General features: G+C 45.0%; 1 protein-coding gene across 1 annotated transcript in view; it reads right to left on the bottom strand.

The window, feature by feature from the left end:
• Nucleotides 1–2,943: 2,943 nt before the first annotated feature.
• The window catches only part of LOC103925584 (PH and SEC7 domain-containing protein 3-like), a 76,924-nt gene continuing 55,852 nt past the window's right edge, over nucleotides 2,944–24,015 (bottom strand). Inside the window, exons 9-14 of the mRNA XM_009334314.1 lie at nucleotides 22,659–22,852; nucleotides 20,096–20,166; nucleotides 13,885–14,042; nucleotides 12,850–12,994; nucleotides 9,485–9,628; nucleotides 2,944–3,411 (exon numbers count right to left, since the gene is read on the bottom strand). Coding sequence (XP_009332589.1) covers nucleotides 3,199–3,411; nucleotides 9,485–9,628; nucleotides 12,850–12,994; nucleotides 13,885–14,042; nucleotides 20,096–20,166; nucleotides 22,659–22,852 — 925 coding nt within the window. The 3' untranslated portion in view covers nucleotides 2,944–3,198. The remainder of the gene's footprint in view (nucleotides 3,412–9,484; nucleotides 9,629–12,849; nucleotides 12,995–13,884; nucleotides 14,043–20,095; nucleotides 20,167–22,658; nucleotides 22,853–24,015) is intronic.

The following is a 24,015-nucleotide window of genomic DNA, read 5'->3' as shown; positions in this document are numbered from 1 at the left end:
AAGCAACGGAGCAAAATGGCATTAATTAAAACTTGAGCAGAACCTGACAAATTCTCAGTAAACTAATCTGCATGCCTCAACAGTCTCAACAAGAGTGCTCCAAGCTCAACAAATGTTTAATGGCTAAAAAATGCAGTGAAAAACTGCATTTGCTAAGCCCAGATGAGACTTAAAAAATGTACCCTAATGTGTTTAGAAGTATACACAGAAATAGAGAATAAATAATGAAAAATGAAAAAAAATTATCATTCTTGCAGTTCACTTTTTGACTTTTCCTATTGCTTCAAATCACTTCCTCTGCAATGACTTTGAAGAGGAATTATCCAGTTTCTGTGTCAAAGCTAGGAAATGCATTTTACAGGAATAATTTATTTTTGAGCTCAGCAATTTAACCGCAGTCTACAGCAACCAGAATATTTTAAAAGCCAGGAAAAAGAAGCTAAATGTCACCTCTTTGCCGTTTAAAACACTGCACTCCATAATCGCAAGAGGTTTGCTGAGCATGTTCCAGCCTGCCTTCAAAAAGCTCATCTAGACAACCCCGCCCTGACAGCCAAGCAGGGCCCATTTACAGATCTGCACTGGTTTTTTGTTTCTTCTGCATGCTTCCTAACACTGTATCCAAGACAGCACAAGTTTTCTTCTCAAATGTGCATTGGGCATTCCCTGAATTAATGTGTTCTTCTCCCTCTTCTGCTTGTTTGTTTTAAACCACCAGAGCACGATGAACAGCTGCAGGGATCTCCTGGCTTTGTTTCCCCTCCATGAGCTGTTGATCTACCACACTTGATTAATTCAAACAATCCCTCCCAATGAGCACTATCATGCACCTGTCTGCACTGAGTCTCCTAACACAGCCTGCTGCACCACATCGCTTGGGCTCCAGCAGCAGGAGGCATCTCTCTTCTTCAGGAAGAGGACTGAATGTTTACTCTACGGTAAGCACGCACAACTTCTAAAGCCCCAGCACTTGAGAAGCGCTGATGGTTTCTATTCAGGACTGCAGTTTTTAGCAACGTTGCCAGGGTTAGGGGCTGACTTCCTGGCTTCTAGCATGGAGCAGCCATGCTCAGTGGCAGATGCCAGATGTGTGCGCATCCCAGCATCACATGTGGAAACAGTCGCATCTGGTTTTGCTGCTGATCTGCAACTGCAAGGATCGGTTTGCTCCAACACCTCCCGGCATCTGAGAGCACATCATCTTCATTACAGCCAACAGTGAGCACACCACCAGGAAAGCTGTTGCACAGTGGTCCTCAGTGGGGGAGGCAAGTCATGAGGCAGCTGTTAAGGTCCTTCTCTCTTTGATCTCTCCCTGTCCTGCCCACTGAACTGACAGTTCAATAAGCTAGATTAATTGACTTGGACCCTTCAGGAAATCTGGCAGAGCACAAATCCACTCAGGTGGTAATTTTTTTGATGTGTGGCCCTTCGACTACTTGGGCTGGAAGCACCAGCACATCTCTAAACAGTCCTTGCATTGATCTTGACATTTCTTTATGCATTAAGAATTACATCCATCAGGAAGGCTGCCCTGTGCCAGGCACAACAAAAATAACAGCAACAAACAATTTTCAGCTGGTCTTCAACGTTACCTCCTGAAGTGCTCTGCAGGAAACGCCAGCTTGGTCGTACTACTCTGCATAGGGGAAGGGCGAGGCAAAACAGGAGGGACCTGTCCGAGCTCACCCAGTGGGCCAGTATCAAACTCGAGGTTAAAACCCAGGATGTTAGGTAACAGGTGAGCCAGCGCTCTCTGCAGGGCCACGATGTCGTCCAGGCAAGAGGGACTGGGAAATGAGGAGGAAAATTTCAAGCAGGAAAATGATTTCTACAGCATCTTTCTACTCCCTGTGCCTGAAGACCGCTGGCCACCCCAAGGGTCTGTGGCACAAACAGGGGGCTTTCAGGTATGAAAAAGACACCATGGTGGTGTCTCCCTGTCCTGCGCTCCCCTCTGAAAGCCTGGTGCAGGGTACGCAGGAGCTGCAAGGCGGGCTGGTTCCCTGAGGGTGGAGGGTAAGATCTGCGAAACCTGGGGTTGCCTTGTGCTGGCCTCCAGCCACAGAGTAGCCAGGACGGCATCGAACTCTGGCCGCAGCAAGGACAGGTCTGTCCCCTTCTCTGGTCTGCACCAGGCTCTTCCACCTATATGTGAGCTAAAGCAGGAAAATGCAGAGCTGAGGAGAATCCCTTCCTGAAAAGGCAAAGTGCTTTGTCACTAGCAGAGAAATTGCAAACACGTATCTGTGCACACCAACAAGGAAACTCCTGGAAGGGGGAGCATGGGGGACAATATATCATAAGGCTCTGTATAGCAGCTAAGTGAGAGCGTATAGTTAAAAACTACACAAAGGCCCTTTGTCTTTAAAATACAATGCTAATGGCTGACATCTACAGCAGCCTCCTCAGCAAATACATTTAAAGCCCAGGTTCATTCTGACTGGGTAATCCCTAATCTCCCCGACCTCAGACAGCACGGGTTTGGATACCCCCCAGCCTGCTAACTCAGGAGAAGACTCTGCTTGGAAAGAAGCAAACAAATTATTCCAATGCTGTCATCCCAGCATTTCCAGAGGTTTCCAGGTTTCAGTCCTTCACACTTGTGGGTCCAGGGTCAATGCAATAATGATAAGCAACAGTGACTATTTACTGTAGCACCCACTGCTAAGTACTAGTACCAACATGCTCTGCATTGTCAGGAAACCAGTGTTCCCAGCACCCTAGGCTCTAGCCAGCCTTCTGCAGCTGCCCATTTGCACAGCTTTTCTCACAGCTACAGCTCACATTCACAGCACTGCAGCATTTGTCCAGTTACTTTCCCACCCACCACGTAAATAAAGTGACAAGTGACTTGAGAGATGAAAGCCACCTGCCGATGGGAGGAGATAAACGGGGAAGAGACAGAATATACGTCACAGCGCTCTACCCCTCCCCCAGCTCCTTTAGAAACAGAACAACACAAAAAAGTCCTGATGCTTCAATTGCTAAATGATAAATTAACAAAGCAAAGCAAAGCAGGAGCAAAGACATCTCCCACAATCTGCACAGAAACAGCAAAATATACAATAGAAAATGTCACTAACACCCCATTCAGGCAGATGCACTTATTTTTTGTGAATGACAGGTTATTAAATGAAAAAATTTTGACCACCGGTACTTTGCTGCATGGCTGTTCCCCTAGTTGTCATTTCCACCCTAAGTGACCTTCTGCTTAATGCTGGGTGTTTCTGGCCTGTAGTCCTTCCTCTCCGAGACATTGCGCTTCACCTTGGCACTAACTGGAGACTCCTGATTCAGTGAGGGACTCGAGTGGGATTTCTTCAGTCCTGGCGCATCATTCTCTCCTCCACTCAGCAGCTCCTTCACCCCTTCTTTCAGGAGGCCAACGTAAATCTCATAGCGATTTTTCTGGGAAATGAGAAGAAAGGCCTGAATCAGTCTGGAAGAAATTCTACAGAAGCACTTGAGAGACCGCCTGGGTAACAATAGTTTCTGCCGGCCTTGAAGGCCAGGAGCCTAATATGGATGTGAACAATGGTGCCTGATGTGGCCATGAACAATGGTGACTAATGTAAATTACACTATACAAAAAGGATTTCAGGCAGGCTGAGCCCAGGGGTGCTGTGCAATTAGAGGCAATCAGTTCTGCAGCACACAAATCCTGGTGCTCTGGTGAACAGTGGCTCCCAGATAGTTGGAGCGCATGGTGATTTCCGAGTAACAACACCAAGAGAGAGCTTGCTGACCTTAGCCACGCTGAGTCATATTCTGTGCTCACACATATTGAGATGTTATGGGCCCCACGCAGGCATGGAGATAAAGTGCAGCAAACTAAGGGACAACAAAAATCCTGTTCTGGTTGGCTACAGCTCTCCCCTGCAACCCTCCGCTCCCGCCAGCAGGTCCTGCTTTCCCTGCTTCAGCCCACAGGGGAGAAACCAGAGCAGGGTCCTGCTAAGCTCAGACGGTACCAGCTTGGCCACCACTGAGCCTGTGAAAGGATGCTCTGCAAGGCCAGACCTTAACAAGAAGGAGCAGATGAGAGGGCTATGACAGCAGCACGGCGTGTTCCCCTGACAGGGCCAGTCATGGTGAATGAAGTTTGCTCTGTCCAGACACTTGTATTTTTCAATTGGAAAAAGTTCACTTTACTGTGCCCCATGCCCACTTGTTCTGCTCCTTGTCTGGAGCAGAGCTTTCCCTCTCCAATGGGAAGATTTCTCTCTATGTGCCACAATAACATCTTTCTGCACAGAACATCTTGGCAACCAACAAAATGAGGGTACATTAACCGACGATCCCTGCAGAGCCTCAAAAACAGAAGCTGGGGCAGGAGGTCCTGAGAACAGAGCAACCCACCTCCTGGGATTTGTTTAATAACCTGCCCCTGACATATCCACTAAAGACGCGGTGCAGGCATTGTAATTAAGGTGATCTCAGTGGGCTGGGGGCCAGGGAAGGAGGACAAACATCCATACTGATTGTTAATTTATACTTTGAAGTGGCAGAACAGTTGCCAAACTATTATGTTTCTGACAGAGGAAAAAGCATTTAAGAAAAATTCTTCTAATTTATAATAAAATAGTAAGTTCTGGTAGTAACTCTTATTCGAGGGCAGGAAGTCAAAAAGCTTGGTAACTGCTTTGAAGTGTGAAATATAAAGGTAAAAACAAAAAGGAGAGAATGTGACTGTGTTTCCAAAGAGTCCTTTGAATAAACAAAACTTCAGAGGAGGATCATAAAAGAATCCACCTAAAAATTAAATAAAAAAGCATTCTTATCAATTCCATATCTGGAGCTCCAGTTCCACAATGCGAGAGACAAACACGTGAAGCAGGTAAGATATGTCATTCAATAAAAAAGGAAATGGAGAAACAGCAAGTAGAACCCTGATGATGATGCACTGGGCTGATGAATGATTCATCACACAACAAATGGGACACCTCTGCAAAAGAGAAGGCAAGCCAGTGCCCTAAGCCTGGGATCAGCATAATATTCATCAAGGGAGAGAGGGACTTTACTGCTGTATGGACTTCTGCTTTTTGTTGGTCCAATAACCACCACCAGGGTCACAAGACCCAGCAATCAGAATGGAAATCCAGGACCAGTTTCTGCCCTGCATGTCTGCCAATGGCCATTTTGCCCTGGACTTTGTGGGCCCATGATTTCTATCGCAATTAAGCAATGCACTTGGAAGTTTCTATTTTGATTTCAACTGCAACAAACCTGCTCTTTTAGTGATCTGACATTTGAAGCTAGATATTAAAGCTGGTGGAAATTTTTCCTTAAAAGAAATTAATCTGGAAAATTCTGTCAAGAAAGTAAAAACACAAAAGTTAAAATGATTCAAAAGCTTCTGCAACATTATCTCTGAAGACTGAATGCACATAATAAAGGGGAGATGAGGTAGCCACCCATCAAATTTCTGGCTTCACCTCTCACCTGACAGCACTCAAAAGATCTCTCTCAAACCATAAAGTTGCTGCAATGAGCAACCATCATCTGGAGCAGTACTTCTTCAGACAGCAAGCAAAGAGGAAATGTTCATTCCTTGGTGTCTACAAGCAAACACATCAGCAAGTAGAAACTCTTCTGGCTGCATCCCTGAACAAGGATCAAGCACCTCCTGGTTCACCTCCCCTCAGAAGGAAACACCATCTCACTTGTTTTTCATCAGGAACAAGAATGAAGGGAACGCTGGTGGGTGAACAAAAAGGAATTACAAGGGCCTACAGAAAAGGATCTGGCTTCTTCCTTCCTAAGGGGACTATGCTGCTTCCTTTGGGACTCGGAGGCCCTTATGGTGTGCTTCTGGAGATGTAACAGCATGGCCTTCTGTACACGGATGCAACATCTGGCCTCCAGTCTCAGCCTGAAAGAGCTAAGTACAAAATACTGCCTTCACCTGCCTCTTGCCCCTTTGCTTTGACCCCACGCAGAAAGGTCTGTCACCAGCTCCTGCCTGACCCTGACAGGACTTTGTTCTGAAGGGAAGGTGAGGAAACCCCAAAATTGGGGGAAAGTTTCCATTCAGGATTTGCATATAAGCTCACCTTTTTTTTTTTTAACTGCCTATTGATAGTTCAACATGGCCTGCGAAATCTGTGCCAAGTGTGAAGGTAACACAGCATTGCACAGCAGCACCTTGAATCACCATCTCTCGCACACAGCTGAAGTTGGTGCTGCTGATCATGTATCTGAACTGCACAGTTCAATTGATGTTCAAGGGAAGAGGACATCTTTTGTTTCCTGGGCTGTACTGGTTCTGCTTTGTACTGATGTACCTGAGGAATATTTCTCTAAAGACCGTCATGATAAAATTGACAGAAAACAGAAAAAACCCGCAACAATCTCCTTCTCCATCAATCTTTCTAAAATCATCTAACACTCCAGCCTACATTTCATCCTAACTCATCATGCTTCTAGAAGTGATAGAAAATAAACTTTGTGTCAAGGACTCGAAGCCAAGAAACTCTTTGCTCTCCCAAGTTGCACAAGACCCCCTAACAGAGTGAAAGTGTGTGGCTTGCTCTGTACATCCGAGTGCTGTGTTCAAAACTGACATTGTGCCATTGATCACAACCCTTTGATCTCAATTGTTCAGCCAGTTTCCAAACCACCTTACTGTCGATTTCCTAGTCCACAGTTTATCAGCTTGTCTAAGAGGATGTTAGAGGAGACAATGTCAAAATCCTTGTTAAAGTCAAGAACAAACAACATCCACTGCTCTCCCTTCATCCATCACACCAGACTTCTCACTGTAAAAGGCTATGTTGTTAGTCAGGCATGATTTCCTCTTCATAAAGCCGTGCTGATTACTCAGAATCACCTTCTTGTCTTTAATGTGTTTGGAAGTGATTTCCAGGAGAATTTGCTCCATCACTTTCCCACAGACGGAGAAGCAGCTGACCAGCCTGTAGTTCCCTGGACCTTCCTCGTCTTTCTTGAAAACAGGAATGACATTTGCCTTCCTCCAGTCCCCAGGAACCTCCCCTGATCACCATGACCTTTCAAAGGCAATTGAGAGTGGCCTTGCAATGACATCATCCAGCTCCCTCAGCACTCATGGGTGCATCCCGTCAGATCCCATGGACTTGCGTATGTCCAGTTTAAATATTCCCTAACTTTATCATACTTCACCAAGCACAAGTGTTCTTTGCTCCAGATTTTCCCACTGGGCTCATGTATTTGTGACTGCTGAAGGCTGGTCTTACCAGTAGAGACCCAGACAAAGAAGACATTGAGTACCCTGGCCTTTCAGTTTTCTTTGTGACCAGGTCCTCTGCCCCATTATGGGCCCCAACTAGGGCCCATATTTTCCCTAGCTGTCCTGCTGTTAACATACCTGTAGAAACCTTTCTTCTTGCCCTTCACATCTTTTGCCAGATTCAACTTCACATGGGCTTTGGCTTTCCTAAATGCAATCCTACATGCTTGGACAGTATCTCTATTCCTCCTGTGTCACCTGCCACTGCTTTCACCTCCTGCACACTTCCTTTTTATGGTGGAGTTTTGCCAGGAGCAACTCGTTTGTCCATGAAGGCCTTCAGCAATCTTTGCTTGGTTTCTTGCTCGTCAGGGTGAACCATTCCTGAGCTTAAAGGAGGTGATCCTTGAAAAGTGACCAGATCTCCCAAAGCCCTCTTCCCCCCAGTGCCGTATCTAATGGGATTCTTCCAAGCAGTTCCCTGAACAGGCCAAAGTCAGCTCTCCTGAAGTCCAGGGTTGTGATCCTACTTTTTACTTTGAGCCCTTCTTTCAGGAACATGAAGTCCAACATCTCGTGGGCACTGCTGCCATGGTTGCCCCTGACCTTCATATCCCCAACCAGTTCTTCCTAGTTTATAAGTAAGAGATCCAGCAAAGCGCCTCTCCTTGTCTGCTCCTCGGTCACCTTAGGAAGTTGCTGTCAATGCATTCCAGAAACATCCTGGATTGCTTGTGCCCTGCTATGTTGTCCCTCCAGCAGATATAAGGGTGGTTGAAATTCCCCATGAGGACGAGGGCCTGCAAACACAAGGTTTGTTCCAGTTTTTGAAAAAGGCCTAGCAGACAGCCACTGCAATGACACCCATCTTGGTGTGCCCACTAATCCTGACCCACAAGCTCTCAGCTGGCTCATCACCCTTCCTTAGGGAAAGTTTGATGTGTGCCTGCTACTCATGCACATAAAGAGTGACTCCCCCTCCTTGCCACACCCCTGTCCGTCCTTTCTAAAAAGCCTGTATACATTCATGGCGGCACTCCAGTCATGTGAGCCATACCATCACCTCATTTCAGCTGTGTTTTATTGATATGCAGTCTCTCCTGTTTACATCATTGTGTACCCTTTGCTTGCCAGTCCTGTCCACCACTTCCTCATTTGATTGTTGGTAAGATCATTTCAGGTATGTGGGATGTGGAAGAACAAACTGGCCAACTGTGTTGCCCATACAAAACAACAGCAAAACATCTATGCAAAATACCTCCAGCTGACCATATGCAATGCAGCCCAGAGCTACAGCAAAGTCAAACCCAACACAGCGGTTACAACCTTCTGCAAAAGCAAAAGTGCACAACCAGTCAAGCCCAGGAGTAAAAAGAGCTCCTCCAAAAGAAACTCATAACACATGGCAGGAGGCTTCAGTTCTGGAGTGTTGCCTCCAGCATCTCCTCTGGTGGTCTCTCTGACTTTTGTCTTATCTGGTCTTTCTCTTCCTCAGACTATGGATTTTCCTTGCCAGGCAGCGCCTATCTTACAGTAGGATCCTTTCAGACCCAAGGCAACATTGACTCGCAGTTCTGGGGGAAAAAGCTCAAAGGTGCAGCCATGAAAAATACCAGGCATCTCCTGGGTTGCCTACCCCCTCCCACATAGCCCTACAATGTGGCAGACACCATGATGGATAAAAGCTGCTGTCAGATACTCAGAACAATCTCCTAGTGCAGCTGCCTAAGTTGCATCACTCAATCCTGTGATCTTTAATTCTACCCTTTTCCTGCTCGTCCTGACATCCAGCTCACTGGTAAACAACACAAATGGCTCTGATGAGGCATACCTATGACAATAATTTTAGAAGAGCAGTTCCTTCATAACATACCGATGGAAGACAATTATCATGATCTGCATTACCGCAGAATGCAGTCATTCCGTAAAGACTGAGGTAGGCAACACACAGTCTTAAAACATGAGAGAGTTCCTGCCTGAAGACTTTATCATCTCTTCAAATAGATACATCAGGCAAGGACAGAGGGTCACATTTTTATCCTCCATTTTACAGATGAGGAGCTAAATTCATGGCTAAGGTCACAGGAAGTCCACATCAGAAAGAGGAGTCACATCCCAGCGTCTGGGATTGCTGTGACATATCTGTCCAACAAGAACATACTCCTTGGTGAAGTAAGGTGAAAAAAGCAGAACATTAGGACTGTACCCCAAGTATAAGACCAGCTGCCCCATCCACACCCAAAAAGGAAAAGTAATAATATTTTCCATACATACCTCAAACTCCAGATAGTGGTCCTTCAGTTTATAATCATCTACTTCCTTGCCTTTGAGCTTCTTGTCAGGAGGATAGGAGCGATGTTCAGCAAGCTCAGTGGAGATCTGCTTCAGCTTAGCTTCATGGGACTTCAGCTGTTCATCCTTCAGAAACACATTAGGCACTTAAGTGACAGAATCCAAAATACTCGATAAGCAAAGGAAAATAGAGAAATCCCTGTACAGTAATACCAAGTAGTTTCTTTTTCTTTCTCTCTCTCTTTTTCTCCTTCTTTCTTTTAACTAATATTAATTAGATTGATAAGGTTTGTTATCCCAGAGCTCTGTCTCTCAAAGGCACCCAAGCAAAGTGGCCAAGTTTGCAGAAAAACTCAGCAGCTAACAGATGCCACTGGGAAGGATAGCAAACCTGTCATCCCTCGCCTTGCTGAGAGCAATGGAAGCAGTTTGCTGCAGAGCATTACTGACAACATGACACTTCTGCTCTAATACATTTTTTGGCAAATTAATGAAGGCTGTGTATGCATCAGACCAAGGGCAGAATGAGACAGGCGAAGACCCTGCCTCAGGTCTTTGCAATGTAAACGTAGTTCTTCCCAGGACAGAAAGGACAGAGTCAGGGCCCTTCCTTCCATTTCTACACTACCAAACGCTCTCTGGTCTGCAGTTTCTATTTGCTCAGAACAATGCAATGCATCCAGAAGTGGAAGGGCCGTCCAGTCCCCAAAAGGTATCTCTTTTTGCTAAGCTGCTACCAGCTTTTATCCCACTGTGCAGTTGGAGAAAGTGAGGAGCTGCTACTCCCCCTTTCTAGGCAATTTCCTTTATCATAATCCCAGGCCCACTCACTTCCTCCGGTCCATCTGTCAGCTAACCTTCCCTCAGCTCAGAAGGTTTCCAGCTCCTGCAGCATGGCCTTCTGGCCGTTTCTAGGCTTGGCTCTGAAATTATGTTTGAATTAGGTAAGTCCAAAATATAGACATGATCATGCAGATCTCAGTGACTTAGCCAGAGTCGTAACAGCAGGTAGTACCCAGCTCAGCTCCCGCATATGTACCTAGCCTCAGAAGAAGGGATAGCTGCCAGTAGTTGTCCCCCAGTGACGTGGTTGCGCAGCTTGCAGCTTCAAGCCTAGCTTGGACATGCCTGCACTGCACTGTGGGTCACACCAGGAACTGAGCTTCTCAACTCACTGAGCTGGAGCCATGGAAAAGAGCAGAAAGGGGGAAAACTTCTGCAGAGGATGATAGTTGAGCCCCAGCTAATCTTGTGTTTCAACTCTTTTGCAAGGGAACTGAAGAAAGAAACGTGGGATAATTTGCCTCCGCCTATACATGGTAGGGCTCAAACCGTTTGCTATTGGCTGCCAAAAATTCTTGTTGCTGTTAGTAACTACCCTGGATCTGCTTGCTCTCTCTATTAGTACCCAAGCACTCTTTACATTGTGCTGAATCCCTGGTCCCAGTGACATCCTGTTGCAGTGAGTTCTACAGCCTGATGACAGGAGGTCTTTGAGCAGCTATTAATTTGGCACTTGTAATTTCCAGGGCAGCAGCCCTTTAGAGCTTTTGTGTGTGCATGCACATGCTCAGAAAAAAAAAAGAGAAAAAAAAAAAAAAAAACTAGTAGATCTTTTCTAGACTGGTTGTTCCTTTATATATAGCTTTGTCACATCCCTCTTTGGTTGGACTAACCAAGATCAGACACTGATCTGCTTTTGAAAGCAAAGTTGGTACAATGATCTTGCACAACCTGTTATGTCCAACCTCTCTCCCTAACCCATGTTAGGTTCTGACTGCATCCCAACTTCTGCCTGACCAGGAACAGGCCCTTTGAAGAAGTACTGTCCATCATGATTCAGCCCACAAAATCCTAAACAGCAGCCACAGGGATTTGACAATTCAGAATTTTTTGTCTGCCAAATGAGAAGCAGCCTGCTGGCAGCTTTTCCACACTGACAGATAAAAGCAGACATGTTTCTGCTTGCCTTTGAATTTATCTGCTTTGAACACTTAACATTCTTCCGCCTTTAGCTAAAACAGCTTATCTTATTCCACTTTTCGTGTCTCCCCTTCTTCGAGACACAAACCACAGGGCTGTGTCCTATTTTTCTCCTTTTTAGATTAAATGGAAACAATGAGACTAGGAAACAATGTGCTAAATAGAACAATCACACAGAACAACGATGAGTAAAAAAGCTTTTTTTGGTGACCGGGGGTAAATTATTGAAGCCCCATACAGTATTTTAAGAAAGGTATGCATAAGCAAAAAGGGAAGTGACAAGGATGAGACAAGTTAGTATTATTCTGTATGAGACATGTTTTAAACTTTAACCCAGAATTGAAGATGGAAAGTCGGTCACCACATTGTAAGAAGAAAGCCTACTGCCACAGAGAGGGAAAAAGCAAGGGCAACGTAAAAAAAATCACCCCCTTAGAGAAATGCAGATTATGAGATAGTGGTTTCTAAGGAGTGTTGCTAAGCTATGAAGGTGGCAAAAATTGCATTTAAGAAGCAATCCAGCACGGGCAGATGACTTTAAAAGCTACAGGAGGTTAGTCACAAAGTATACACATTGGGATCCATCACCTCTGCCACCCTGTCAAGCTGATAAACACAAACAGTATCATGTTCATGCCAGTGCAGGAGAAATTGCAGGCATGCATCACAGCTCCCAAAGTACACACATCTATGGGCACAAGCATCAGATGCAGCCAGTCTGAAACAAGCAGAAGTAGGTGTTTTTTCGTACAAGAAGTAGTAAAGCTGTGAAACTCCCTGCCACAGGATGTTGTGGAAGCTAAAAGCTTATGTGATCACAAGGGGAGACCAAAGACGTTTATGTAAGAGACAGTTTATAAATATACATTAAACAGGAAATCCCTGAGCTGATAAGGGTTGAAGTCTGGAAAAGTATTGTGGGAGAAATATAATTGATGCTTGCCTTATGCATCAGCTTTCACCGTTTATCACGCCAATAAGCCAAAGAGCAGGACTACGTCCACTTCTTCTGAAAGGAGTGGCAGTAAACACTCAAATTAAAAAAAAACCCAGTCAGGCAATATTGGAAGTGTCCTCTGCAGAGCCATAACCGTGGTATGAAAATTCTGTATCTGGTACTAGGAACACTGGTGATTGTTTCTTTTCTTTAAAAATATAAAACGGTTATATTCAACTCTGCTCCTTCTCTCCCCCCACTTCAAATTCTTGCATCAGGAAATGAGCAGAGATTTACCGTGCAAGCCTCCTCCTCCTCCTAGGAATGCTAGTGGCAACAGCCACAAAACAATGACAAGGACCACTGTCCAGTCTCCAGCCAGCCAGAGAAATCACCATCACCTACCCTCTATATAAAAACAGCTCACCTGAGATAGCTTTGTTGTGGTGGCTGGCAGGAGTGGGCGACTGAACTTCTTCTGAGAGCCAATTGCCGCTGGAAATGGCGGTGCAGAGAAGACGGCAGCCACACAGTTAATCTTGTTGATCCAGGTCTGCATTTCTTCTTGGCTCCTGGGTAAGAAACACATATTAGGCACTTGTTGACTCAGCCTCCTCTACCTCTTTCGCACACCTTCAATGGCATTTTAAAAGCGAGAATAACCAGAACTGGACAAGTCTTAAGAGTCTGCTCAGTCTTCTGGTCTATCTTTGCAAGTGGTTAGTGTCAGGTATCTCGGTCACAGGCTGGCTCATGATTAGGTCCATAACTCACCCTAGCATGCATCTTTTCCTATCACGCACCAATCCAAGTGACACAGGCAACAGAGCCAACCAATGCCCTGATTCAGACATGAATCCTAAGGTCTCAGCTGTGCTGGACACCACAGATCTCTAGGAGGTTTGACATGGATCTCAGTAGAAAAGTGTTCATGCACAAGACTGATGCACAGGTTTTTAATGTCAGAAGCAAAAGGCAGGTCATCTGTTCTGTCTACATATCACAGCCTGAAGAACATAATCAAATTATTCTTGTATTAAGTAGTAACTTTGTTTCTGACCAAAGCATATCTTCTAGAAAGACATCTGGCTAGGACCTGATGACATCAGGAGACAGACAATCCAAGACTGCCTTTAGTCATTTGTTTCAATGATTAATCACCCTGACGGTTAAAAGTTTGTGCCTTGTTTCCAAATCGAATTTCCTGCGGCTTCAGCTTCCAGCTGCTGCATCTTGTTATGCCTTTCTCAGCTAGATTAAAAAGCCTCTTAAAACCTGATGTTTCTTTCTCATGAACTACTTGTGCACTCTAATCAAATCACTACTTAATCTTATTTCTGATCAAATAAACAGATTGAACCTCTTAAGCCTCTCCTTTAACCTGTCCAAGCATGAATTTACCCCTCCTTCAGCATTGCTTTCTTTCCTCAACGATTGGCACAAATCAGAAGAAACCACTTACTGGGCTTGGAAAAGCAGGACCCTCCAATCTGCTGTTTTAAGCTTGAGGACATTGGGTTTCTTCTCATAGTCTGTTGCCTTGGATGCCAGCGCATGATGCACACTAACTGCATTCTTCAGATCCTCCTCTGACAAAGCCTTTTCCGGCTTATATTCATCCTGCAGGAGTTAACAGGGGAAAAATGGCATCTTATTTCTCCACGTGCTACTCCTTTTTCCTTAACCTAGAGAAAAACCTTGTTCCATAGTCATGAATAGTATTAAAGTATGTGAACCGAATGCAGCCTGACTTGGGCACCTGCGGTTTCCACTACCTTTAATATCTTTTCCTTTCTCTCTCTTTTTCTTTTTTGATCTCTTTACAAGGGAGAGAAGTAGCTCCACTACCTGCTTGACAGGAAGAGAGAGGTAAACAGGAAGTATTTGACTGTCATAACAGCTGTGGACTATTTGTCTTCATTTCAGGAATCCTTCATGGCCAGCTCCCCACCTCCACTGCTCAGCTGCTGGCTCCTGCTTGGGTTCTCAGCCTCCCCTGCTTGATTTTTATTTTTCTCAGACAACTACCTTTGTACGTCCTCCTAGGCAGGCCCTCACGCAGTGGAGAAGCTCTGTTTCGACACAGCAAATTTAGTAACCTCCTTTAAATCTCTCTGCTCGGGGTCTGCAAATGGCAAGCACAACACCATTCAGGTTTTTGACACAACAGTACCACTCCTAACGCCAAATGACAAAAGCAGGGAGTCAAACTCCTCTGTGTTGCAAGGGTCAGCCTGGGAGCAGCCTTTGATCTCCCGAGTGACAGAAGCTGGATGAGGGCACAATCATGGCGTAGCCACAAGTTCAGTTTAAAGCCCACCTGACTATAAATGGCTTGTGAAAGCCAGGAGCTTTGTCAAGGAAAAGTCACTTGCCAGCAATGCTGCACACACAAAGTTTCTGAAGGAGAGGCCAAAGCAGCCTGCAATCGACTCCATTTCTCCCCCTTAGTACATCACAGAAATCAGTCTCATCTGAAACACCCACCAAGGGAGGGGGTGTGACCGCTACAAAACAGAGGAATAATTCCCTGCAGGCATGATAACTATTGATCCCTCCTTGAACACAAGAGTTACAAGACAAGGTTTAGCCGGTAACACAGTACATGACGCAAAGCACGTGCAGGGACAGCACTAGCTTGAACACCCACTCCAGAGAAGAGCTGGTTAATGTGCATGAATTGGTTTACAGGGCTTATCTGGCAGCACACAGACCAGGGTTGCAGCCAGAGGCAACTACACCGCTGCTGAAGGCATCTGTGCTCTCGGCCAGGCTGGGCTTGGTTGGGGCTCTCCAGGATGAGTTTCAATGGATGGGGAGTCACCAGCTGTGGTGACCACCTCCCAGAAGGGAGGACAAAGCGTCCTGCTCCTCTGCCACATCTCATCCTCCCTCACAGAGGTCCAGCTAGTGCAGGCCCAGAACTTGCTGCTGCTCAGACACTTCACCAGAGGAGATGCAGCTAACCAGCAATACTGCCACAGCACCACGTCCACTTGGGGCCAGACAAGGGCACAACCCACAACAGATCTGGCAGGCCTAGCAGAAAGGCAGAGCACTGCTTCACAGATGACCAAAGGATAGCCTTCAACTTAAACATCTGTGATGTAAGGGGTTTTCAAGGTCTGGTATTAAGCAAAGCCAAATGTCCTTCCTCTCTCATAGCTTGAGTCCCAGCGAGCTTTGGAGGGATCTCCATATCATGATGGACTTTGCCTACTCCCACTTAGGGCACTCTCTAAACCTTCAAGGAAGACCTGGGAAAGTCCCTAGCCGAAGGACAAGAACTGGAGGAGGCTGTCCAACGTCTGCCCCAGCCACATCTTGAAGATGAAGGAAGCAAACCCCCAGGTCAAGCCCCTTCCTTCATGGGTTCAAAAGCTGATTTATTTGGTGGTAGTTTTGTGGGAAATGCCCAGCTCCACTGTCCAGGGACACTGGGAAAACTTCAGGGCCAGGAAATAAACTTAGACAGTCCTCAGAAACATGATATTCTGGCTTTCCTCAAGTTACTGCCTAGAGACAGTGTCAGCTATCGCCTTGGCTGTTGCCTCCCAGCTTCCTCTGTGAGATGCATCCAACGTCCACCATCTGCTCTGGTGTCTAAACCTGTTCCAGAAGAACTCCACATTTGGGCAGTCCCAGAAGCAGTCCTGGCTGAGAACCCCTCCTTACCAACAGAGAGAGTTCACGATAATCCTTGCTAATCCCACCGGATCAGCTGGCTGCAATCTACCTTGACAGCTGGGGCTCTGCCAGCTTCTCCAAAGGCACTGATCAGCATACCGGAAATGTCTCCACGTAGCGGCCAGCCTCAGAGAATGCTGGAAGGATGTGAATGTGCTGTCAAAATTCCTCCTCTAAGGCCTCCAACTCTTTTCAACTAGCAGGGAATGCTAGGGGAGCAGGAACGTCCGTATCTCCTATGCCATCACGGACAGCACGTGCTCTGATGTGCTGGTGTCAGCATGGAGGTTGAGCTGAAATGGAAGGCAGCTCACTAAAGTTAGACCAAGACAGTGGCAAGAAATATATGAGGAGCCAGAAAGGAACTGTGACCTTTCTGTCAACTGAAGGCCAATGTGAGTACTGCACACAGCACAACGACATGCTGAATCCATCTTTCTCAGACTCCTGGAGAATGACTTTCCCACATCCTGCTGACCTGGAGTCAGCATATTTCTAAATCTGTTTTTGATAGACCAGAGAATGGCATTTGGCTTTTTATCAGTCAGTGTACCGTGGGTGGATATCTCCGCTTAGTTGCATGTGACGGCTGCAAAATTCTCTTTCAGAAAGCCTCGTCACTGAACACTTTACATCATTCTGGCCTTTCTCTCTTTTTTTTTTTTTACATTTTAGTAGAGGAAACACATTTGAGAAAAGTTATATAAAAGTACCTGAAAGCCCGCAAGATTATAAAGTGTCATATCAAAGAGCGAAGATGTTGCAAACCTCACAGAAGAGTCCGAACAAAACACGAAGGTCCATGTCCTGTACTGCTTGCTCAGAAACAATTTCTAGCAAGGAAGCGAGGTCAGCCTTATGTCCTCTCCTTATAAGCCTCTCTTCTGTACACACATCACATCCCATGTCAGTCTATCAAAGAGACATTCTGTCAAGCTCCTACTTTGCAATTTCCTCTTGCTATGAACAGAGGGCAGGACATTAACCTTGGCCTGAGGATGCCCAGAGACACGGCCAACATCCCAAACACGTCAAACCTCTCATTTTATAGAATACTGTGCAGGCATGTTTAGTTGGCTAATTGTGAACGCTTCCACTGAGCCCCTCTGGTGGCCTCTGTGCTCACTAATTCAGAAACCATCTCTCTTAAATTACTCATTTAAAAATAAAACAATAGGCAGCGCCAGAATTAGCACTGGAACAGTTCCAACGGAAAAAAAAAATGTGGGCATGGAGACAAGACTGCCCAGAAAAACTCCCCAGTAAATCTCAAGTGACCACCATTTACAAGCCACTCTCATACATAGACTTTGACATCAAAAAAAAGGAGAACTGGACTGGTATGCAAACAGAATGACAGCAGAATTGGGATCACGCTGCCCACTGGGGGAATCACAGCTGCTACAAACAATTAATATTTATATTACAGTAGTGTCTTGAGGGAACAGCTGAGTTACATATAAACACAGAAAGCAATAGTGCAGAGGTTTGGTACATGTGTTTGTGTGTATACAGCGCCTAGAGCAGCGAGATTTCTCTCTCCCCTGCTTGAATAGCACTCAGTGCAATGAAACCATCATCACAGATGTTACCTCCACAGATACACAGATAATATACAGACAATGAGAGAAAGAGGGAAAATTGTGTGTGCATATGTGAATGCACCCTGCCCTATAGCACTCCATAATCAGGAGAGAAGGCAAACAGAGGAAAGGAAATCCTTTGCCCATGGCTACTGCCAGAGCTATGCATTTCTACAAAGAAATCAAGCTGTTCGAAAATGCTCCTGAACTTTTTGAAATTAGGATAATTTCAGTCTCCTGGTATGTTGCAAAAGGGAACAACAGCTCAGCAACTTTTACTATAACAGTTTGGTCTAGCTGTGTATTTTAAAACCCTCAACTTCCGCGATACCACATCCCTAACAGAGCAAAGTTTATTTCAGGGCTGAAGCAAAGCCCTGCTGGACCTTCTGGAGCTGAAGAGAAATCAGAGTCTGTTTCACAGCTGCAGCACAAGGCATTGTGGCTAAGCAGGGGCCGGAGGCACACTGGGGAGGCTCACAGCTACCCCATCACTCTGGGAATGAGTCACTTCCCATCAGGACCCTCCGTCAACCTTTTATGGCACTAAAGGAAAAGTCTTGCTCGTCACTGTGCTACAGTAAGATGGCTTCAGTGCAAGTGTCTTCAGTACCAGGTGGGAGAGTGCAGCTTTGCAGAGTAACCACCCTGTAATCACTGAATTCAAGTGCTGTGACAAGTGCAAGACACACAAATAACAAACAAATAAGAACAAGAACTCCAGCAATGCATTCCATTTAGCAAAGTTGCAGTCAGATGTGAAATTACTCTCTTGCTCTCCAAAGGATGGAGGGTGAGAGTGGGGAGAGCAACCTTCTGCAGAAAATTTGCATGCTGCATCAGCATCTCTACATTTTGTCAAACAGAAAGCATTTTAAACTAATATGCCAGTGATACTCATAAAAGCATTTAATTAAGACTCTAAAATAGACAGCATCTCCATTTCTTCCCCTTGAAAGCTTATTAATCCCCCCTCAAAGATCAAATAAAAAATTAATTCATGTGTTACGGACAAGGAGCCTTCTTACTTCTTAGGGAACCATGCAGCTTTTTCAGGTGAACATTGAAGTTGACTTATTTCAGGAATCAAAGCAGGTGACTCCATTTCACCCAGGAAAGGGGAAGTACAAACCTGCCATGAAAGCCACTTTAGTAAAATCTGAACCTGCTGCCAGCAAGAGGACCAGAGGGAAGGTTCAGCTGTGATTCAGTAGACTTGGTTCTAGTCTCTTGCACTGGCTTGGAGCATGTCACATCCAACTTTCAGTCCAAATCTTCCTTCCTAACTGCAGATTGTTTTGTCTGTTTCAGGATTTCAGTCCTCTCAAAAAGGTACTGCACCCAGAGCATCCACCTTGTAAACCTCATGCTGTAAGAATTTGATCCAAACCACTCTCTTTCTTCTCAGAGACTATCCAGGTTGGCTCCAATGAAACCAACAACTTCAGAAAGCCACAGCAGGGGAGGAGGAAACAGCAGTATGCACTTGAACTTGCGCTCCTGATAGTTGCAAAACACAGTGGAAATGTAAAAAGGCTTTCATAGAAGCATACTTTTACAATACAGGGCAGTCTGGACAAACACCACCTATTTCATGAATATTTCACCTATGCTGGGGGGCAAAAAGCCTTAACAATCTCTTAGCTGCTACCATTTATTTGATTTTGACTCACTCAGAATCACTCACTCAAAATCACAGTTCTCACTCACATGTTGCACTTCACGTTCCAAGAGAATAGTTAAAACTGTACTATAATATATTTAAGCTTGCACCAAAAGACTTGAAGAGTTTCAGCTGACTTTTTTTTTTTTTTACTTCTTGCTGTCACGAAGCAAAGTTTATTAGAAACCAGTGCCTCATCTTGCTTTGGGGTTAAAAAAAGTATCCTTTTATCCTTCAATTTTGCTATGGAGCAGAAGCTGCAGATTCCTACCAAGGCTAAGCTGCTGTTCAATTGTTTTGCAGCTGGTCTTGCAGGCATTGCAGAGAAGTATACTATGAAAAGATGAGAAAGGAGGACAGCCTTACAGGAGGGGAAGTCATACGTATGAAAGGCAATGTTAAAAGCAGCCTAGAGGAATTAGTGCAAGACACAGAGATGATGCTGCCTTTGCTGGTGAAGCTGGCTATTTTTTCAGCCGTGAGTGACAGCAATGGCATAAACTGGAATCGATAGGGTGCACATGTGGATGGGGACAATGGAACTGAACTTGAAAATGTTAAAAGGGGGAGGGTGTCATTGAAAGGATACATGCCTGAATATGTGTGTAAACAGGGTGGGGGGCAGAGAGAGCAGCTACACTGTGTGTTGGAGGGAAAGGAGCCTGGAGGTGGGCTGTGAGAGCAGAGAGGATGCTTTATCCTTCTTTAATTAGTTTCCAAAAGACAGTGATTTCTCCTACCTTCTGCAAGTACAGGACCGTTCCCTTCAGCACAGCATAAAAGGTTTTCCAGCCTCTCTTTCCCCGGGGAGCTGCAAAGAAAACAAATGAAAACCCATTTAACTCGGATCCATTTTTACACTTTGTCTAGGCAACAGGAGAGCTACATTAGTCCTGTGTTAAACCTCCTTTGTACTCTCCTTTTCAAAGGACAATGCAACTCAGCACAGTGCCTGCACATACCTGCTGTGTGAGAGAGTAATGAAACAACCCTGACAACAGCCCTGGACTGGATCAGAAGGGAACAGCAGCAACGCAGAAAGCAGGCCAGAGAGATCCAGTCTTCGTGCTCTTGCAGCTAGGTGGACACTGCCCCTACACAGCTAGGTCTGAGCTCTGCACTGTGGCAGAGTTTTCAGATGGAAACACCCTTTCTCCTGCCACAGCAGGCTGGCAGGCACTGCTCAGGACCAACGGGACACTGCTCAGAAAGCAGTGCCTCTCAAGAGCATCCTTCCCCCTTGCCACTGCTGCATACCCGAGTTGGTACTGAGTAGTCAGATGGCTTCTTGGTCCATTCCCCTCTTCCTGCAGCCGCAGGGGAAGCCAAAGAATAGAAAGGAGAGGGGAACCAAACAAAATCCCAAGGAAAAAAAAAAATCACCCCTCAAGAAACCTAAGTCAGTTAGAGGTTGAAGAATGTAACAGAGACAACATATCCAGCCCACAAATTCCTAGAAACGGGGTGGGGGGGGAAGGTGGATAGGTGGATTCATCATGAAGGTTCCAGTTTGAAATTCAGCTGCAATAGAGAAGGCACAGGCTGCACAGTCACAGTGCCAGAGACCAGAAGCCTGCATCTAAGCTCACTCTCCACCAAGCATGCACCACTGACCAGCATCCACTTGCCTCTATACTGAAATTAATAACCCGTGCACGACTAAAGCATCACCCTTAGAAAGGCATCCCATTCTGATCTGAAGACAGCAAGTGATGGTGAAGAGGTTATTAGTCCATTGCTCCAAAGGTCAATCATTCTCGTCTCACACGACGGGCCTTATTTCTAATTGCCATTTGTTCAGTTCAGTTTCCAGCCATTGGCCCCTGTTATGTCCGTCTCCTCTAGACTGCCTAAGTGCTTTAGCCTTCGGTATTCCTTTTCTGAGAAAATACATATAGCATGCTAGCACATCACTTCATTAGCAATCCCGCACAAGCTGATCTCTGCCCTGCAACAACTCCATTAGAAAATGAAATATGAGAAGGTCTATCTAACTTTAAAGAAATTAGTTTCATTTTATTTGCAACTGTAAAGTCAGAATGTAACTTTTTCAGGAGCTGCATGACAATGAGAGACAGACCTCTAAGATGTACAGAAACTTCTGAAAACATGGCCCTAGTTACATGACTCATAAAAGGATTATCCCCAAAATGCCGACATCCAGTGTGCTGAATAATGAGCAATTCTGATTACTTATAATTAAAGAAATAATTTAATAAGGCAACTAGCTGCAATTATTTATTAAGGTTAAATAAACAGAAGTTTAATAAAGAGGAACCTATTCAGAGCATCCCATCATCATGAAGAATGAGGTCACTTTGATTTTGACATCTCTGTTTGGATTTAGCTGTCCAGCTGTCAGCCTCCAGCTTGAAAACACCAACCTCCAATTGTACCTTCTAAAATATACTAGCAAAACATGCGGACACCAAAGAGCTTAGCCCAGCTAGGAGAGAGTTGAAGTTACTGGTAACCCATCACAAAGTCAGACTTTGCCTTCAGGATTCAGCCCAATAGCATGAACCATGAGTAGGTGATCACCAGCAACGATCACGGAAAACACAGATGCTCTGAGTAGCCCCTGCTGTTTCCAAGAACATCAATAGAAAAAAAAAAAACAAATTAAGATGTCCAAACAACAAAACACAGGCAAATCAGAAGTCTTCAATAATTAGTGCACCACAAATGGAAGTAGGACAAGAAGGAAAGAGGATAATTAAAGTAAGAGACACAGCAGAATTATTACAAAGAAGGGGCAGGGAGGAACAGCATAGCATAAATCTGGCTGTTACCAAAAGCTGCAGAACTTCATTGGGTATGCGACCCAAGGCTGGGAAAGTAGGGAAGGGAACGGTTACAGCACCTTCCAAGTAGAAATAAAGAACAGCCTTTCTTTAAAGATAGACCCAGAGGGGAGGGGAGATTTGAAACAATCTGGTGTCACATAAGGAAAAGGAGAATTACCAAACTACTACGGAACAGCTACTGTAATTCACTTGGAATTGTTTTCTCTTCCGTAAACCATGAGATTAATTTTCTTTTAGCACAAAAGATTCACATTGCTTTGCTGTATTACATTACTCATTATGCTCATGCATTAGAGCTGCTGCAAATGGGACTGAACATTGTAAATCCTGGCCTAATACTGAGAGTGTGATAATCCAATTGCTGCGTTGTTTGTTATTGCTGCAATTTCCCCTAATGAAGCAGCACTATTTGCCTTGAGAAGCCCATGGGCTTATCGTAAGTGGCATTGTATGGAGATAACAAGAAAATGAGGCATTAAGAGCGAAAGATACTCACTTTTCTTTCCGTCCATATCCGCATGGCTTTTCCGAGCCAGAAATCCAGTTTTATACACAGCAGCATTGGGGTCATGAGGGATGTCCAGGAACGGGTTATTTGAGTTTCCAATTCGACTGACGGTCTTCGTCTGGCTCCCATTATCCTTTTCATCTGTACCATCTGAGTGAGACTTTTTTTTCTCTTCTTCATCCCTTAAAAAGCAGTGAAAACCAAGCATGAACAAGGGACTGACCAGCGAAGTTTCATTTCAGTAATTCTTGCAAGCTCCTTGTCAAAGCATACCTCTCTGTTTATGGGGGGGGCCTATTCAGAGAGCAACCTAGACATGTACCAAAACATAGTCGGATTATAGCAAAGCTTCAGTTCACCTACTTCACCAGCACAGGACAGAGGAGCCCGATTTTCAAAAAAGCTCGTTTCCCTCTTACAGTCTCAAAAGGCAGGATTTCAAGAGTGTTCTGAGTGCTAAAATGGGAAATATTTGCCTGCTGGGCTTTCCTGAAAAATCTCCAATTTCTTCATGAGTTCACATGTAGATGAAAAGAATTAGATTACTACAGATCACTGTGGCTTACCCCTTAACTTAGCATATGAAACACAGACTCTACCTCCTTTTCTTTATTTTCCCCCACAGACTAGCATAAAAGTAGTAATTTAAAAATAAAAACTACACTAGGTGAATTATGTTATCTGTATTTTAGAAACAAAATGCTGCTCAAAATGTTACTTATTAGGGCAATGTATTCAACACAGCTCTTGGGGACAACAATGCAACCTATTTCAGCAAGTCACAAGCATCCCCTGACTAATAAATGCCTTTTTGCTCGTCACAGCCAAAGGCAAAAAGGACCAGGCAACCTAGAAAACAAATGGTGTCCATCACAAGAGTAGGATGATGGTTTTCGGAGAACAACAGGCCACTGAATCTGGGTGGATGGTGTATCTGGAGGAACCACAGTTAGTGTCAGATTCCAGAGCAGCCCTGTGTCCTTTGAAGTCCCCACACATTCCCCTCCAGGTGACTGGGAAAGGTGTGTCAGGGAAGATGAAGGCTGTCACTGGAAAAGTCATGGTAGCAATGCTTCTCCTAAGACCAGCACCTGATTAAAAAGAATCATTATAACTCGAGTGTAATGATGGCTAAGAGGGGAAGTGGACTTCAAGCTGCTGCATCTCACTGGACCCAGATGATCAGCAGAGAGAGCAAGCTCAGGCAGACCTTCCAATCACACGCATACATTCAAAGGTGTGTATCAGATGAGGATTAGCAAGGCATATGTCAGTCCAAAAGCTCCTTTCAGGGCACACTGCAATGACCATCGAAAGAAATGTCCTCCAAGAAATGCAGGCTAGA

The sequence above is a fragment of the Pygoscelis adeliae genome, unplaced genomic scaffold (genome assembly GCF_000699105.1).
Source record: "Pygoscelis adeliae isolate BGI_AS28 unplaced genomic scaffold, ASM69910v1 Scaffold311, whole genome shotgun sequence".
Taxonomy (NCBI): domain Eukaryota; kingdom Metazoa; phylum Chordata; class Aves; order Sphenisciformes; family Spheniscidae; genus Pygoscelis; species Pygoscelis adeliae.
Note: the sequence above shows the minus strand (reverse complement) of the source record. Positions and strands in the feature narration are given on the sequence as shown.